At 51.7% G+C, this 18,053-nt stretch overlaps 1 protein-coding gene across 12 annotated transcripts in view; it reads right to left on the bottom strand.

Moving 5' to 3' along the window:
* Nucleotides 1-15,936: 15,936 nt before the first annotated feature.
* CADPS (calcium dependent secretion activator) overlaps nucleotides 15,937-18,053 on the bottom strand; it is a 358,046-nt gene continuing 355,929 nt past the window's right edge. For all 12 annotated transcript variants that reach the window (XM_026650418.2, XM_026650417.2, XM_026650416.2 and 9 more), the window contains one exon: nucleotides 15,937-17,094. In XM_026650418.2, the coding sequence (XP_026506203.1) occupies nucleotides 16,915-17,094 (180 nt within the window). In that variant the 3' untranslated portion in view covers nucleotides 15,937-16,914. The remainder of the gene's footprint in view (nucleotides 17,095-18,053) is intronic.

Below are 18,053 nucleotides of genomic sequence, written 5' to 3' on the forward strand. Positions count from 1 at the left end.
CCTGGCTCCGTTCTTGCAGGGAGGGGATGAATTACCTGTGCCCGGCACCGAGGAGACGCGTCCCAGCAGCGCGGAGTGGCCACACTGTCACATTTTGATAGCCAACATCTTCCCGGGCGCCCGCTCGCCGGCTCTGCCACGGAGAGCTGACATCACACCAAGTCACTCCGAGCAGAATGACATGGGGAGGCCGCGGTGCAGCCTCCCTGAGCCCCAGCGCCGGGCTGAGGGGCGGCGGGCCCCCTCCTGCCCTCCTGCCACTTTAGGGCGCACAATTTATCCGCCAGCCTTTAAGGGGAAGGGGGAGAAAAGGGAAAAAAAAAAGCAAAAGCAACTTGCAAAGCAGAGGAATCGTTTTGCATGTGGCAAATTAGAAGGCAAGTGCGATTCACAAGTCGGGTGGAAAGAAGCGCTGTAGTTACTGCTCGGGTTAGAAAAGCCACTGGGAGGGAGCGGCAGGACTTCTTCTTCTTTTTTTTAAAGGAGGAGGGTTGTTTAAAACACACACACACACACACACACACACACACACAACAAACCACCACACAAGCACGCTCGAGTTATTCTGGCAACCCATCTGCGCTCGGCTCCATTGCAATAAATTGTCACTTCTCTGCGAGCCTCCCCGGCATGTCGACATTCATAGCCAGCCCATTCATTAGGGCGGTGTTATTAATGTTAATTAAACTAAGTTTAATTCTCCTCCCCGTGTAACGCGGCGATTCACCTTAAATACCCGGGTACGGCGTGGCAAGGAGCATAAGACAGGGCCGGGGCTTTTGCTTCGGAAACGGGGCATCGCCCGCCCCGCGAAGGGGTTTTGCAAATCTCTCAGCGGTGCCCCGCTGGGGTGAAGGACCCTCTGCTTTGGGGCTGGGGACTCGCCCCCTTTTCATGCGCTGAGTTTCGTTTCGAAGCCAGGCTACCTTATGGCAACGGTGGGGCTTGGCGGGGCTGGGTTTGCTTTGCACGACAACGAGTTGATCCCGAGGGGCGCTTTACAAGCCGCGGCTGTGGGGACTCTGCTGCTTGTCTAATTGAGGGCCCAACAGCCACCTGTTTTCGGGGGCCTGGCTGCCAGGGCAGAACCTCCCCTGCCCTGATTAAGCGCTCGCCCCCTCTCCGGGGCTATTCAACTGAACCAATTTTCCTGAGCCGCTCAGTTCTCTTTCACTGGGCGCCACTATAGCGCGGCGTGGAACCTGGTTTTGTATGTTTCTAAAATAAAGGGAAGGATTATCACGGGGAGCTTGGGAAGGGGGAGAGATTTCGCCTGGCCAGAGGTAAAGCAAGCCATGAAAAGGCCCCTATATCTCCCCCTCCCCCCCAGCACGCCTAAGGAAGTTTGGAGGAATTCAGCGTTTTGTGTCCTGCTGACAAAGGCCCCCTTTTCCAGCGGGGCCGTTTGAATTCAGCTGTTTGCAGACAGCCTGTGTCACCTGCGAAGCACAACAAGCCCGGGGGACAAAGTCCGCTCAATGAGCGCCCTCGAGGCTGCAAAGCGGCCGAGGGGTGTGAGACGATCGGGCTGGTCCCAAACGCAGGGCGCAGGCGGGCCGGCGCGGCGCTCCGAGAGGGCTGAAGCAGCCCAGCTCTGCTCAGGGGAAAGGGGCCCTGGACACTGCAGCCCAAGTGGGGTTGGTTCATTTGTGGCCAGCCGGGGTCTGAGTTAGGGAAAGGGAGCCGGGGAAGAGCGCATTGGCCTGGCCTGAGCTGGGAAAATACATTTAAAAATTTTAAAAATCCACTCGCCGCCTCCAGTTATTTCTGAAAACAGGCGGGGGAGAGGCTGGTCCCTGGCACCTCTGCGCTTGGTGCATCAGGGGTGAATGTAAAACTATTGCTCCAGTCCCCGCATCTCTTTCAGGACCACCTAAGTATTGGGTACAGGGCAGCCGAAATCAAGCCGCCGCCGCCACCTTTGCTCCTGTAGGACAGGCCCAGGGGGGCACATGGCCCTTTCTCACCCCACCTTCCATCCGCCCCTCTCCGCTTCATTAGCCGGCTTTCCCTGCATCACAATGGGCCCGCTACCTGCTACAGAGCGGCCAGAAAGCAAACATTTGGGTCCCAACAAGCCCTGGCTAACGTGCGGCTCTCCCCAAAGCGCGCCGGCTTCAGCGAAGTATTTAATGAGCCGCCACAAACTTCTTCCCCCCTCGCCTGCAGCTTCCAGCGCGGGGAGGGCTGGGAACTGCTCCACACCTTGCCACTCACATGTTAATTAATCTCGATCTAACCCTAATTGCAGTTGATTCAAGCACCGCTCAACAGCTCACCCACACAATAACCACGGAGCCTACTTTTATCCCGCTCGCTCCACGCTAACACATCGAGTAATTAACTCCAGTACCAGCTAATAGTGCAAACAAATATTTTCTGTAAACGAGATGATTTCGGGCAAGAGAAAAGGGGGCTGGGGAACCGGTGCAAGGAACCGAAGCCTGCGTTGCAAGGTCACCATTGCCCGGGCCCCAAACTGCCCCGTCTTTTGCTCTCTGCCGCTCCTTTCTCGGATTGTCTGTCCTCCCCCCTCCCTTCTTAACTGGCTTCACTTTTTAAATGGTAACCCCCTCCCCCCTCCCTCCTTTCTTCTGTTCCCCGGTCCCCCCCTGCATGCATCTCGTGCGGAAGCAAAGGTCCCTTTTGCAGCGCACTCCTCGGGCTTTTTGCTACCGGGCGAGCTGGCCTTGGGGCTGGCTAGAAAGGCGCAGATCCGACCTGTTCCACCCCCTCTCCCCAAACAGCTAACCCCCGGCACACCAAATGCGAGCCCAGGCCAATGGGCGGAATCGAACGGGAATTCAGCGAATTCAGAGCCCGGGATTGCAGCAAAGCCCTGTGTGATCCCAGGCGCGGTGCGGGGGTTTGCTTGGCGGGGAGCCGAGCTCTAGGATTTAGGGGAGGGGAGGGGGACCCTCTGGTGGGATTTGATCGGCACAAGGAATAACGTTTTCTATGGCTGGAGAGACCCCCCCCCCCAGTGCAGAACCAATTCCTCAAGGCAGCTTCTGCTCCGGGGGAGGCGGGTTCGCTCTGCCCGGGACTGCGCATCCCCAGGGGCTCGGGGAATCTGGGGCAGCCCCCCAGGAAGGACTGGAGTCGGGGGGCAGCCAAATGCCAGGTCAAGAAGTGGGGGCAGAGCCGGAGGAACAACTTTGTCCTCCTGGGGGCTGCCAGGATCCCTGAGGCCTTTCCCCTCGGGGGAGCGCTGCCGCTGTGGCCCGGTGGGGAGAGGCAGCTTCCAGGGGTGACTCGGCAGAGCTGGCCGGAGGGTAACCGGAGCTGGGGGGCGCTCGTGGGGGGCTGGGCGGCGGGGGCTGGCGGCCCCCCTCCTGCTGGGCAGGGATGTCTCCCTCTCTCAGGGGGCGGATGGGCACTTTGGAGCTGGCTTTGCAAAGGGGCCCAGCTCTCTCTCCCCCCCCCAGGCCTGGCCTTCGCCCGAGCACGTGGGGGGCAAAGAGCTCCCGGGGGGGGAGACCCTGGGCCAGGAGGCTCCTGGCCCCCAAGGAGGCAGAAATAAGAGGCGGGCACATTCCCAAGCAGGTGTCCTCCTCAAAGTACCGCCCCCCCCAACCCCCCATCTGGCAAAATCCCCGCGTAGGCAGGACCCGGGACAGACAGGGAGCCTCTCGCCAGCCCCCTGCCCGCCCAGAGACACCCGCAGCCTTGGCAGGGAGGCCCGAGACGCTGCAGCCGGAGAGGCAGCGCCCAGCAGCTGCTGCGCTCGGCCCAGGGCTGGGGCTGGTTCTGGCCCAGCCAGGATGAGCGGAGTCGCTAGACAAGCCGGTGCAGGGAGGGGGATTTTGATCCGTTCACATTTCAGTGGCCAAAGGCGCAAAACTCTCCCCTCCCCCCCCCCGCGCAGTTGTATCCTCCCCCCCCCCCCAGATCTGGCCCCCCCCCCCCAGGAAAGGAAACTGAGCCAGCAGGCGCTCAAGTCTACCCCTTCCCCTCCTTCCCAGCCTCTCAGCCTCAGCCCTGGACTTCCCAGGACGCGCCCAAGCGCCACATGACTGCGCTCGGCTCCGGGCTCAAACCCAGGGCCGGGAGCTCCGGCTTTTAATTGAAATTGCAAGTTTACGCACAGCTGGAGGCTGTCTTCATTGATTCCACTTCTGCCGGGCGGGGAAGGATATTAACGGTGACGGACTTTGATAAAGCTGCCCCCAATCGCACGCCCGCACTCGCCCTGATACGGTTGTTTTTTTTTCCCCTTGCTAAACCCGAAGCGGAATGATATGAATCATTATTTATTAATTTGTTCCTGTCGGAAACGTCAGGCGGGCGCTAGCCTTTTGGTTCTGCTCCGCTCCAGGTTGCGTTCAAGGGCACTTGGGCGAAGAGCCCGTGAGATTGAACTGTAAAACGATTCTTTAGCGCAACCCCGAGTCCCCTAAACGCAGGGAAATTGAACGGGGCCGTTTCACGGCAAGAACCGCGTGGGGAATCTCCGTGTAGACGGCTTGATTTCCTTCCAGGTTCTTCTCCCTTCGCATGGTAATTCCCTCCTCAACAACAGAATCGACTTAAGGGGGTTGCAGAAAGTAGGCTGGGGGCTGCAAGCTTTTTTCCCCCAAATGAAAACGGGGTGATTGATTGTTTTCTTGGGCACCGCAGTCTGACGGCTCCAGCCATTTCGATTTGCTCATGGGACCTGGTGTCCACCTGCGCTGCACATTTAAAAAAGCCGCGCTTACCCGCCACAGTGATTTGAAAATGAAAATCGGTATTTTCAACGGGGGACTGTTATTTTTAGCGCCCCTCACGTTAGCCTCTCGGGTGTCAATCGTTCCAGTTTTGCAGCCACGGAGGAGGGGATGAAAGGGAGGCGAGCTTTTTTATTTTGAAAAAAGGGACAGTGAGTCTGACGTGGTGCAATGAAAGGGGAGGAAAAGTTACTAGGCTAGGCTAGGCACGGGCTCTTTTGGGCCCCGACGAGCCGCTTCTTTCGCCACCACCAAGCCCATTCGGGAAGCATTTGGCTGTAAACCGCTCGCTGGGGCGAAATGCTCCATGCGGGTTAAGGCGGCAAAGACATTCTTGCCTGGGCAGCAAATCCCATAACCAGGGGCAGCTTGTGGGGGAATGGGGGGATCTCGAGCTGGAAAAGCAAAACCCTCCCAGGCTCGTTGTCAACACGGCCCTCGGCTGCTGGGCGAGATTGCGGGGACCCGAGTAATGAAAGGGTTTAATTGCAGGTCAGCCCGCGCTCTAGCGTCCTTAATCCGGTGTAGTGCGGTCAGTACCAGCGCCTGGCCCCGCTCCCGAACCGAGCCAGCCGTGCTGGGAAAGCACCTTCTGCTGTGCTCTCTGATGCCCCTGCTAGGCCCCCAAACGAAATCTCCTCCTTCGCTCCACAGACTTGCCCGCATGTGGCACCCCAGGGTCGGACTCACGCTAAGGGAGGCGGCGGCATAAACACAGCGGGTTTCCACGCTAAGGGCAGGGACATCTCATTCATAAAACCCGACTCCAGCCCTTGGCCAGCGGGAGCAGACAGACCCCGTTCGCCCGGCCCATGCGGCCACGTGCTTTGTGCTTGCTTCCCCTCCCGGATTAGCAGCCGTGTGGATTCCTGATGGGGGGCATTTAGGGTCCACGGGGAGATCATTTAGGATCCTCCTAACCTGGCAACTTCTTAAACTCCGCGGTGGAAGCTGCGGAAAGTTCTTAGCACGGGGCTCCGCTCTCGCACGCGAAGAGGGGGCTTTGCTCGTTGCGTTTGTTTTCTTAGGGCACAAAGCGAGGGCTCCTAAGGGGCCCCAAGCCGGGCAAGGAGAAGGTGGATTTTTGCAGGTGTTTGTTGATGGTACAGCACATGACACGCTCCCATCCCCGCTAACCACACCCAAAGGCGCCCCGCTCTTCCCAAAATATAACCAGGAGCTCGTCTGGGGCCCATCGATGAACCCACAGCACCCCCCTGCTGGTTTACTGGCACCGAAATACTGGGGAGAAAATCAGTATCCCGGTCCCGTAGGCTGCTGGTTGTTGGTCTGGTTTGGGGCACACCGGCAAAGCCTCAATTGAAAATAAAGCAAGCCAAGTTTGGACGGATTGAATGCACAAGAGCATGGGGCAGGAAGCCACCCCGTGCTCATATTCGTTTCCACCTGTTTTAAATAATACGTGCAACAAAATACGAAGAGCCCGGGGATTTGAGCCCTCGGAAAATGAGATGCACCCGGGAGATAATCAGCCTCGGTTTATTGTGGTTGTAAAAGTTGTCTTCATACCAGTCCCTCGAGGGCCAGTGTTTCGGTAAAGATCTTTGCTCGCCTTCAAACCCTGCAAACGCTTTGTGGGTGGGGGCTTTGCGCTGTGGATTCCCGCTAAACCGTTGCGTGCAATCCGCTTGAACGCACCCACATTTCGCCGCCCCGTTTGGCAGCCTCCCCTCGTCGCTCTCCAGGGTTGCAACGGGGCCCGTTCAATCCCGGGACCAGGGGCTGGGTTTCCCGGGGTGTCGGGTCCCTGCAATGGTGCAAGGTTCGGTTCGCGCGCTGTCCTGCACCGGCGTCTCTGCAGCGCCCGGCTCGCCGCAGCACGGGTGAGCAGCAAGGCAGCGCCCTCGCGCTAGTGGGGTGATAGTCACTGGGGGCCCAGGCGCTGGCTTGCAGGTCGGGCGAGTGGGGGGCTCGGTAGAGCGCCTGCTGCTGCCGGAACCACTCCCTGCTGCAAGCAAACTTGGCCTGAATGCGGCCGGCAGGTCTCCGCAGCCCTCCTGGGATGTCCGGCGCCCGCCGGGGATTGGGGGGCGGCTTCAAATACATTTCAAAACGGAGGTCAAACTTATTCAGAGCTGGGCCCCTGAAATGCACGAGGCCTGATTGCCAAGCAGCGCCTTGGCCGCCAAATGTCGCTGATTGAAAAGGAGCAATCCAATCCGGAACGTCTCCCTTCTGTTCGTTAAATCGATATTAACACATTTTAGCCTACTCCCAAACTTCTAATTTTGAACCCGCTACAGAGTTTTGTGTTGGAAAATGCACAACTAAATGACAGGAACCACCATGGCTGGGTGGGGGCACCTCAGAAGGTGCGAGAAGCCACTAGGATTTGTGTATCTGGGTATTAAAAGAGGGGGGGCAGTTATGAATGTTAATAACTTTGTATCATTAGGTTTCAGAGTTCACACTCCCACTGCAATGACCAGAGCAGTCGCAGCTCTCAGAACAATTGTTTCAGGCTGTCTGTAGACCCATGAAGACATCTCTGCACTGGCTTCTATGCAGCTCATGTTTGGGAGGTTTTCTAAGGGTGAGGTTTTTAATGAAAGGGTGCAGTCTGGGGCGGCCTTCTCCACCAAGGGCTGGAGTCCACATCAAAGAGCATGGCTGTGGAATCACAGGGTAAACCAGGCGCTCCATCCCTATATAGCTGTGCCTGTGCCAGCCCTAATTCTTCCCCGGTGGTGGCTGCAGGAATGTAGACACTGCCCAGGGATTTTAACCTGCATAGTAGCCCGTTTTCTGAGGTGGCGGATGACATGGCACTAAAATCCCCTGGAATCTGTCTAGACTACAACAGCCTCCCTGGTTACCAAGAGTGGAACTGCAAGGGGTACATCTGCAGTTGGTCTGGGTCACTATAAAAATGGCAACGTCTTACTTCGGAGAGAGCTGCGTGTATTCAGTGTCATACAGGACAGCAAAGCTGACAACGCTGCGTAGTCCTGCAGGGCCAATATAGCTGGGGGGAAAGTGAGCTGGGTTCTCTGCTGGTTTGTCCATAAGCAACGGGAGTGGTAAGTAAGGCCTAGCAGACACTGCCCTGTCCTTCCATGGGCCCATGACACAGGGTTGGGGAGAGGCTGAGCTCAAAGTGGAGGCCTCATCCATGGAGTAAGGCGCCCCTCACTCTCCTGCATGACTCGTGTAACGACCAGCTAAAACTCCAGCCTCTGGGCTTGGCAGTCCAACCGAGGGCTGGGGGCGAGTAGGTGGCCGTGTCTTAGCCCTTCATGCCAACAAGCAGAGCTGGCCACGACGGCTAGTGTGACTTTTTTTTAAAAGAAAAGTGTTACATTTTTGTTGTTGAAAAATGGTGTTTTATCAAAAATGAACTCCCCCCCCCCTCAAATAAGGGATCAATAATTGTTTTCATTTCAAACACTTTCAAAAAGAAATATTGACCCCCCCCTTTTAAAAATGCTTTCAATGTTTGGAATGTTTCATTTTGAAATACTGGGAATGGGCCCACTTTTTTCAGTGTGTTTAACTCTTCCACCCCCCCCCCCCATTTTCCACGGGGGTGGGGGGATAAGATGAGTGAGGGGGTCAAAAAGAGAAACAGAGGCATGAAAAAAACCAACAACCCCTTTCTGTCACTTGGTTCATTTTTCCCCTTGAAAAAAGTTAAAAAAACCACCAACAAAGAGAGAGAGAGAAACCCACTTTCTTTCACTTTTGCACGCGCTCCTTTTCACAGGGGGGGGGAAAAAGCAATAAAAGAAAAGGGGGTACCGCCCCCCCCACGCCAAAGTTTTTAAATGAAAATTTTCTAAATGAAATAAAACTTGTGTTTCGTTTTGAAAACTTGTGGTGTGAATGTTAGTGTCGCTGAGACATGGTGACTGACGTGACCACGAGTCGCTGCCCTTAACACTTTTTTGGAACAATCCCCAACTAATTTCAGCCACCTTTCCCCGCAGCTGCAAAGGTTTGCATGACTCCTGTCCGGCAGCTGAGATCTTACTCCCCCCTCCCTCCCCCGCCCACATTGGGGCCTACATACAAAGTACAAGCTAATCCCAGATAATAATTGAAGGTTACACATTCAATCCTGTCTCAGACCTGTGCAGCACCCATTGGACTGCACAGTCTTTATTACTGTGACGGTGCCTGAGCGAGCAATGGATCTCAGAGCCCGGGTTGAGCTGGCACATTGTTGACCGTGTAACCGAAGCGTGTTGAATATGGTGTCACTGAGCGACTGGAAACCCCACCATGGCACCTACCGAGCCACTTGTCAGAGCAAAACCCTGTGTCATCGTCTCAGACGATATTATCATGCGTCTTGCGCTATTAGATGGTGTTCTTAAAGTCCCAGCACCGGGAGTCATGTGACTATAAGAAACATCTTAACTTTAATTAAAAACACAGCCCCCCCCAACACACAACCAACCCCCACCCCCAAAATTTCACTCCTGTACTGTTGTAGCGTAAAGCTCAAAAATGTGACCAAAGTGACCCCCCTAAAGGTTTAAAAGATAAATGAAAAGAATCCACCATGTATTATTTTAGACCCACCGATGAAGTTTTCGGGGGAGGGCCTGACACACACTATTTTAATGCTCACGGTACTGAAAACCACGTTTGAAAAACGCAGGCAAAGCAGCACATTTCTGGCAGTGAGCCGGTGTGTCCGTGCAGCGCCCACGGCACTGCTCAGGTACTCAGTCAGGAAGCCGTGCAGCAGCCTGGCTCAATAAAGGGCTCCCAAGGATGCCAGAGAAGAGCAGGTGTAGGTGCCGCGTTATTTGGGTTCCTGCAGACAGGCCCATGCGGAGGTTTTTTGGGGCCCTGGGGTAAAAATCTGAACCTCAGGGCCCCGCACCCATCCATAAAATGACCACTGAGGGAAGGGCCCATGAAGGAGCAGGGCTGGGCTAAATTTGACTGAATGTGACCTGGCGCATGGGGAGGTCACAGTGCCATTCAGGTTTGCATCAGGCCATGACACATGCAAATTTGGTATTCACCCCCAGCCCCATCATAACAAAGAGGTGCCAGGCCAAACCTGAGTGGCGCTGTGACTAGAGTTGCCAACCTCCAGGATTGGCTTGGAGTCGCCAGGCTTTAGAGATTAATCTTTAATTAAAGATTATGTCATGTGATTAAATCTCCAGGAATACGGCCCACCAAAATTGGCAACCCTAGCTGCGACTGCCTTCCCCCCAATGTGCCAGGTTGCAACACCACTCAGTTTGGGGGGAGGGCTCTCAAATGGGGGAGGGAGCTGAGGCAAACTGCCGCTTCCCCTGCCCCCATGGCCCTGCCTGCAGGGGGCGCTGCTGTGGGGCCGCGGAGCAAGAGCAAGGTGACTGGCAGGCACTGGGACAGGCCGAAGGAGGGATTCAGCCAAGCAGTCAGTGCTTGACCTGGGGGTGCTGCTGCACCCCCGGCTTGAAGTGGTTGCCATTACATACAGTGTTTACAGTTTGGGGCAATGACTCTCAGCACCCCACTTGACAGCTTGGCCCAGCACCCCTGCATTCTGCTGTGTGATAAAGCACCCTGGGAGGTTTGCAGCAGCGGGGTAGCCGGGCTAAGCCGTGAGGCAATGAGCCGTAAGGCCAGCGGAAGTGAGGCGTGGCAAGCAGGCTAGGCAGCATGTGGGTGGATGGGCAGGAGAAGAAGGAAGCCAGTGGGGGAGCAGGAGACAAGCCGAACCAGGCTGAAACCAGAAAAGTGAAATGAAGAACAGCGAGACGGTGCCAGGGCCAAGGACAAATGCTCACCCAGGCACATGGGGCTGCAGGGCAAGCTGGGGATGACATGAGGTGGGCGTGTGCACAGGGTGATGCCGCTGACAGTAAGGCCCCGATTCGGCAATGCATGGTCACATGACTAAGCCCTGCTCAGCTGAGCAGGCCCAATGAGGCCAGCAAGGAAGGAGCCCTCTGGGAAGGGTGGCTGGAGTGCTGGAACCTGATTTTGATGCCCTCACTCGGCGTGCGTGATACGGCCTCCCACGGCTGGTGGCGGCAGGCAAAGGCGACACACGTTTTAATTTTTGACTCCAGGCTACTTCTGTAGGCCAGGCCTTAGGCCCAGCTCCTCCACGGTAGTTTGGAGTTAGGTGCTGAACTACCTTTGAGGCTCAGGGCCTTAGTGGATCACAGCCCCAATTGCTGAGGCTACAGGGGAGTGGCACGGGGTGAGCCTCAGGCAGCAATAACCATTCAGGAAACCGAGCTGGGCAACACTGCGGACAGCTCAGTGGAGGGGTCTGGTGATGTCACAGTGGTAGTAAAAAACCCAATAGAAAATATTCGCCTGTAGGAGTGCAATGATAATTATTATTGCCATTTTGCCAATGCCTTGATGTCAACCAGTGGTGCATTCTTGCCTGGAGTTCTACGGTTCCACCATTTCTTCCTTTTTGTGCAGCGTCAGTGCTGGCAAACGCAGTTATTTTACACTCGATCATTATTACTTTTACAGGGTTCTCGCTTGTCCTTAGCACTTATAATGTGCCAATTGCTTCAACCAAATCACTGCCCTGTATTCACCCAGAAAGCCACAGGCCAGTTTCTTGAGTAGAGCTCATACAATGGGTAACACTTTTCGGTCTAGAGATGTAGTTACAGCCTCATCATCTGAACCATTAACCCTGCCCAACACCATGACTCTTTCATAGAGCCGAGCGTCAGACCTGGACAACTTTTATCAGCTGCTTTGAGCGATAGGGCCTTGTTCACCGCAGCTGTCATCTGCACGCTCCTCAGCAAGTCTGCGCTTCCAAAAACTCCATCTTGTCAGGCTCTGACCACCTGGTTTGTTTTCAGATTGAACAGCTGAGTCATAATATGTTTGTTTATTTCAACAACTGTATTCCTCGCATAGGAAATGAGCCAATATGTCTACGATGGGCAGAGTGAAATATGCCGTGTTTACAGTTGCTTTTTGTCATCTCACTCTCAAATTTTACAATATAATCAAACTCTGATTTTTATACTTCTGGCCCCTGTCAGTGACTTAATCTTCTTAAGTGTTCCCATTATTCCGGCTAGTTCGTTGTTGCATGTATTAATTTTAATCTTTTGATCTCCATATTAGCTACTGCCTGCGACTAATTTGTTGCACAGTGTTTTTCTTTGTTTTGACCTGCAAGGCATTTTTCTGATGGCACAGAACTCTCCTGGCAGATTGCATATAATCTCTGCACTTCCCCCTCCCTCCCTTTGCATAGTTCAACGAACGCAGATTTACAATTTGAGATGAAATCCAGCTCTCCTATGAAGGTGGTGGGGGATGAGGAGGGTGGGTGGAAATCACTGCATGTTTAGCTAAAGAAACTAAACAAGCTTGAATGAAGGCTGTACACTGAAATACACTGGGGTGAGGAGCTATATTCAATCTTTTATTTATTATTTAAACAGATCTAGAGCTCACCTTGCTAAACTAAGCACAATTATACTGATTTTAGATGCAGTCTTAGACATCAGCTAGTTTCTGCAGCACCCATTCTGAAACGCAAAGAAGGTTTATTTTTTGGGAAGGGTTAAAAGGGACTTTTCGAGGTGGGCAGCTTGACACTGGCTCAGTCCAGCATTCGGCCTCTGTCCAGCCACTTGACCAACAGTTGCTGAGTCACGGCGCGATCAGAAAGGCTCAGAGCTTTGCAGCCTTGAGCGGTGTCAATATCAGGAGGCAGAAAAGCAGCTGCAGTGAATGTGAAATAACTATCGCTGCCAAGGCTGTGTTTTACCTTGGGTCACATTTTGCTTGGTCATTACATGGACATTTTTTGCTTTGGTAGCTGATTCTTTAACCCTATGTTGGTTTATTAAAAAACCCAACCAAACAAAAACCAACCCAAAGTGGCTCACACTAGCCCAGAGATGTCATTTTTGCATTAAAAAAAAAGCAACATGACAACAACCTTTGCTTCATCCATGCATTTTTGTATTGCTTCGGGACACACATTTTTCTTTGACTAGGAAAGCTCTGCCTTTCTGCCTCACTGAGGACCAAAACAGCAATGTTTAAGACGCCTCTGGGCCAGGGCAGCTGCATTATAACAGCGAGGAAGGAAACGAAACGACTAGTTGCTGAAATGTAAAACAAATTGGCTGACTAGCTGCTGAGACTTGTCAGAGAAATGGTGGATGCCATTTCCAGTCTCCATGCCACGTGCATTAACTCTGCCAAACAAGGCTATTTTAGCTGGACGCCTTTCCATAAAGACGGGAGAGGCTTTGGCCCGGTCTGCACTTAAAAGTTTTTCTGGCATAGCGATGTTGGTCGAGGGGGGCGTGTGATGCTCGCCCGTCCCCTGCCCCCCTCCACCCCCGACACAGTTAGCTATGCTGGTAGAAGTGCTAGACGTGGGTATACTGGCAAAAAGAAGAGTCCCTTTGCTGGAATAGTTTGCTCTGGTTGGGGAACTGGGATAAGTTATACCGCCCAAAGAATGCCTGGTATAAGCAGCTTCTCCATGTGTGTGTGTGTTTGCTGGTATATCAAACCCTTTCAAGTGTGCACAGCCGCTAAGATTGACTGTAACAGGATCCCACCTGAGGCTGTGTGTGTTTGAGTCCGAGTCCCGGTGTAGTTTATGCCCAGGAGGGCTTTAAACCTGGCGTTGGGTGCAAATAAGTAGAAACAGGCCATTTTTGACATGGTGTGTCTGAGGGAGCCGCCCCAAATCAGCACTCCCAGTGTCTCTGCTCCTGGTTGTTTGTAATGAGCTCTGGGACGTTATCATCAACAAGTCACCCAGTTCATGCCCTTACCCCACCAACCAGGCTGTGGATAATTAAAGGGAACGAGGCGAATCAGATACACACAGCCACCTTTGCCCAACGCAGCTGCCACAGTGGCCTGGTTGGGGGTGGGATAGGCATGACCACAGCAGTTAGCCAGCTCTGAGCAGGAACAGCAGCTGGCACGTTGCTCAGTTCTTTTTTATGTGCCACTCTCCCCCCCCCCCCCGAGTAAATCACTGGTGGAGCAGAAACCAGGTTGGTTTCTCTACTGACATGGTAGGAAGGGGGTTAGCTGGGTCGGGTGGCAGGGCTGGGTTACGCTTTGGGTTGAAATGTTCTTTAGAGGCCGACCAAGCCCAAGTCTGGCTTTCTTAGCTGTTCTCAACAAGCTTAAGGGGCCGTGCCCTGGCCAGTGGAGGAAAAATCCCCGCCCTTGTTTGAACAAGGCCCACAGCAGCACCTCTGGTATATGGGAATTCAACCCTTCAGGTGCTTGGATTTCTCCGGGGTTTAAAAAAACCTGGTTCCACATCATTAAAAAAAGGAAAGAAACAATTAGAGATTTTTACCCTGTTTGCCTGAGGTTCCTTCGGCATCTGTAACCCACTCTAATGTATTGTGGCTCCCTGTCCACCTCCAGTGCCTGGCCCCTACCCACAGTGTTGTGCGTCGGCACGAGCCTTCGAGCTAAGGCCAGGCAGTCGGGGCTTTTAGAGCCAGACCTCCCAGAGTCAGTCCCTGCTACTGACCCATCGGGTGGCTCACGTTACACAAGGACAAGAGTTTTGCCAGTGTGGGCACTGGCTGGACCATTTCCGGTCTGCTTGTGCCAGATGCAATCTCACCTCCATAGGTGGGCGTCCTGCCTGAGCACCCTGCCTGGCAGAAGCCCACTTCAGCCAAGGAAGGACTATATGGGAGACGTGTGGTGAAGGCACCGGCCTGGGAGAGCTGTGTTCAGGTCTTGGCTCTGGGTGTGACCTTGGTCAAGACCTGTAGGGTGAGTTTCACACTGGGACATAGGCACTTCGCAACAACTTTTAGGTGCAACTGACAAAACACTGTTCAGCTGTTGCCTGCCCCTGTAGGAGGCTGAGTTCCCAGTGGTCAAAGTCCCCTAAACTGCCACTGAGTGGCTGCTCCATGGCCAAGCCCCAGCCCTGAGAGAGCATGCATCCCAATAGCCCAGTAGCCAGCGTGCTGAGCATGCATCCCAATAGCCCAGTGGCCAGCGTGCTGAGCATGCATCCCAATAGCCCAGTGATTTCTACCTGTAGCTCTGAGCTTGTCAAAACCCTGTGCCCCAACAGTGGATGGCAAGGCCCATTCAGTTCAGGTATAGCCTGCACATGGATTTTTACACCCACCTTTGCTTTAAGTATTCATAGAGGCTGAATGTCTGTTTTTAATGGCTGGGACCATGGGATTTCAGGGGTGATGCCGGCCAAGGAGCACTGAGAGGATGTCGCAGCAAGGTGTGTAGAGAAGAACTGCTTTTAAAAATAATGGAAGTGAGACAAGCTGGATGAGGTAATATCTCTTATTGAACCAGCCTCTGTTGGTGAGAGAGAGAGACAAGCTTTCATCTTCAGGTCAAGAGCTCTGTGAAGCTTGAAACCAGGTCTCTTCCACCAACCGACAGTCCAATAAAAGATGCTCCTCACTCCCCTTGTCTCTCTGATAGCCTGGGACCGACACAGCTAGAATAACATTGCCATAAGTGTTAGGCTTCATTCAGCCTTCTCCATCACAGCATTTTTAGTCTGATTAGACTGTGTGAGGGGTCGACGGGGAAACACTACTAAATTAGCCGGTAAAACTTTGAGTCTAACGAGCTTTTCATCAGGGCATCATGTTTTAATTTCAATTAAGAGGTTGATCACGCAACATGCACTTTTAATTCCTACCAGATGTTTTTAGCACTGTGAGGGAAGGTTAAAATACAACAGGAGGCCCTTGGTAAGTGTCAGGAAAGGCCAATTACTGTGTCACAATAGGAACAACTTGCAACCACTTCCAAGAACAAACCATCTGCCAGCCCCCGAACAATGGATCACACGGTGGTGTGTGCAGGTAAAAGCAGGACTAACTGCCAACGCGATGCTGGGAACTCCTAGGGTGAGAATCATAAAAGTGTTTAGGTCCCCAACTCCCATTGAAATCAATCGGAATTGGGCACCTAAATACCTTTGTGAATTTCCACCCTTGTTACGTGGGGAAGATAGAGTATGGTCCTGTCTGGAACGTGTCCTTATTAATGCCTTCCTCACCTTGATCTTTGTGAGTGAAGTAGAAAACAATCTACTTAAATCAATAAACTGGAGAAATACCCACATGGAACCCCCCCCCCCCAGCCCTTGTTTATTCTGGAAGGGGACGGGGGATGGGGGGGACTCTTACATCTTAGCTTGTCATTTTTTTCTGAGGCAGACATAAAAAGACTCCATAGTTTATTCTCAGGACATCTGAATAGTCATTTATTGAAAAGCCACAGTTCCCACACTTTTACAACTGTCGGCTTGTAAAAGGCCAAAGCAAAATGGATCCACTATTTTACACAGCTTCTGGAGGGGGAAATCGGGGACATGCAGTTACTGGTCAAAATGCAATGTACATGACATATATAAAAAAAACATTGTGAAACAAAGGAATTTAAGTTATGGTAACAGTCTACTGGAATAAATGTTCCTATATTATTATAAACACTTCTTTATAATCTAAGATTGTAAGTAAAGTGGCCTTTTTACATACACAGATACTTGAAACAAACAAGATGTAACATTTAGAGGGGCAAATGTTAACATAAAACAACTGCCTTGGACTGTACCATGGCATGAATGTAGCCATTATTCTAGGATTTACTGTTGTGGCAATCAGAATTACTAATCCATTGGTACATACCCTCTATGGAGTTAACTGTATCGTTAAGGAGAAGCGCATGGTTTATTAACTGGGATGCAGAATGATTCAAACAGCTGGATTTAAAAAAAAAAGAACAGAGAACAAAAAACTCATTTGTAACAGCCTCACTTTTCTTTTAAAAACAAAGCTGTTTTTATTAATTTTAAGCAGTTGGCATCCACAGAAGAGAAACAAAGAAATGAAAGTACTTGATTCACTCATCTTCACAACAATTTACCATCAATGTATATACAGTACATTAATGAAGCATTGTTTAAACTTTAATTATAACAGGGACACACCTAGCATGTATTCTATGTAGTTTTCCATTAACAGTATTAAACAATGGTGCTCCATATTGCTTATGAACATAGAGATATGAAATTAGGAAACCAATGAATCAAACAGAGGTGCTAATCTTATTACCACACAGCTAAATGGCAATTGTATTGGTAAACTTCTCATGGGTATTTAGAGCTGACAGAAAAATTCCTAATGTGGCTAACTGAACAATAGACTAGGTACATGCACTGGCAAAGAAGCCACCACCACGTGGGCCTCTAGACCAGAATTATCTAATCATCCTCTTCATCTTCTTCATCACTGTCCTTCATTGTGATTCCCTGAAGACCTCCGCCTTCACTAACTGACGCTGTGGCTTCTTCTACAGTCAGCCGGTTTCGCACGGTGTCATAGGTTTTGCTGTTTAGGGTGGAGTCCAGCACTCCTTGCAATCGGAAATCTCTATAGGTTTTCTAGGATGGAAGTGACGTGTTGGGAGGGAGAGACAAACAGCACAAAGTCAAGTTTAATTCCCCAACACAGATTACTCATGCTTCATTTCAAGAGTCATCAAAGAGTGGGCCTGGTCCTGCATCACCAGGCCATGAACGTCCACGGACGTACTCCACGGACATCACGGACACGAAGGGCATTTTACATGGCAGTGGCAATGCAGTGATGGGTGTAATTGTAACTTGTGCCCGCTTTATATTGCCAGAGAAATAGAAAATGGCCTTTGTGTAAATGAGACTCTGGCCACTTTTGGCCACTTCAACGGGAGTTTTGCCTGAGTAAGGACTTCAGGATCGGGCGCCCACTGTGTTAATGATGCACAAGCTGCAAAGTATATTGGGATGTATCCAGTTCCCCTTGGCAATGTATTGCTGCAATACATACCGTAGTTATTTCCCCTCATAAAATAAAAACTCCATATCACATAGAAACATGGTTACACGACATCAAAACGCTCTACTCCATTGAAATGAAAATATTTTAAATACTCCTATCTACAAAATTCAAATCTTGTTGACAAGTCCAGTCCTGCACATTAGAGACACTGAATATATATGTCAAACACAAACACACTGTGCATAAGTGTATCTGTTTATATCTTCCCCTCCTTCCACAGTTTGCAGCTATTGGTAAGTTATAAAAGTTTCCTGGGTAGTTAAGCGTTAAAATTAACCTCTTTGTATCTGAATTTAGGTTTAGAACCTTCTTGATTGATTTCTGTAAGATAAGACTCCAGCAGTAATACCATTAATTTAATAACAGACTATAAAACAGTAACTGGATTAAGTAGTTACTTGTGGATCAGAACATTCTCAAATTGGTTCTAGCAGCTACCCAAAGCAATATTGGCTTTAAAAGAACATAAACCCAGAAAAATAATTCCTCAGCTAATTAACAAATAGAGATTATTTGCTGGTGC

The sequence above is a fragment of the Terrapene carolina genome, unplaced genomic scaffold, assembly GCF_002925995.2.
Source record: "Terrapene carolina triunguis isolate 2854851 unplaced genomic scaffold, T_m_triunguis-2.0 Scaffold89, whole genome shotgun sequence".
NCBI lineage: Eukaryota > Metazoa > Chordata > Testudines > Emydidae > Terrapene > Terrapene triunguis.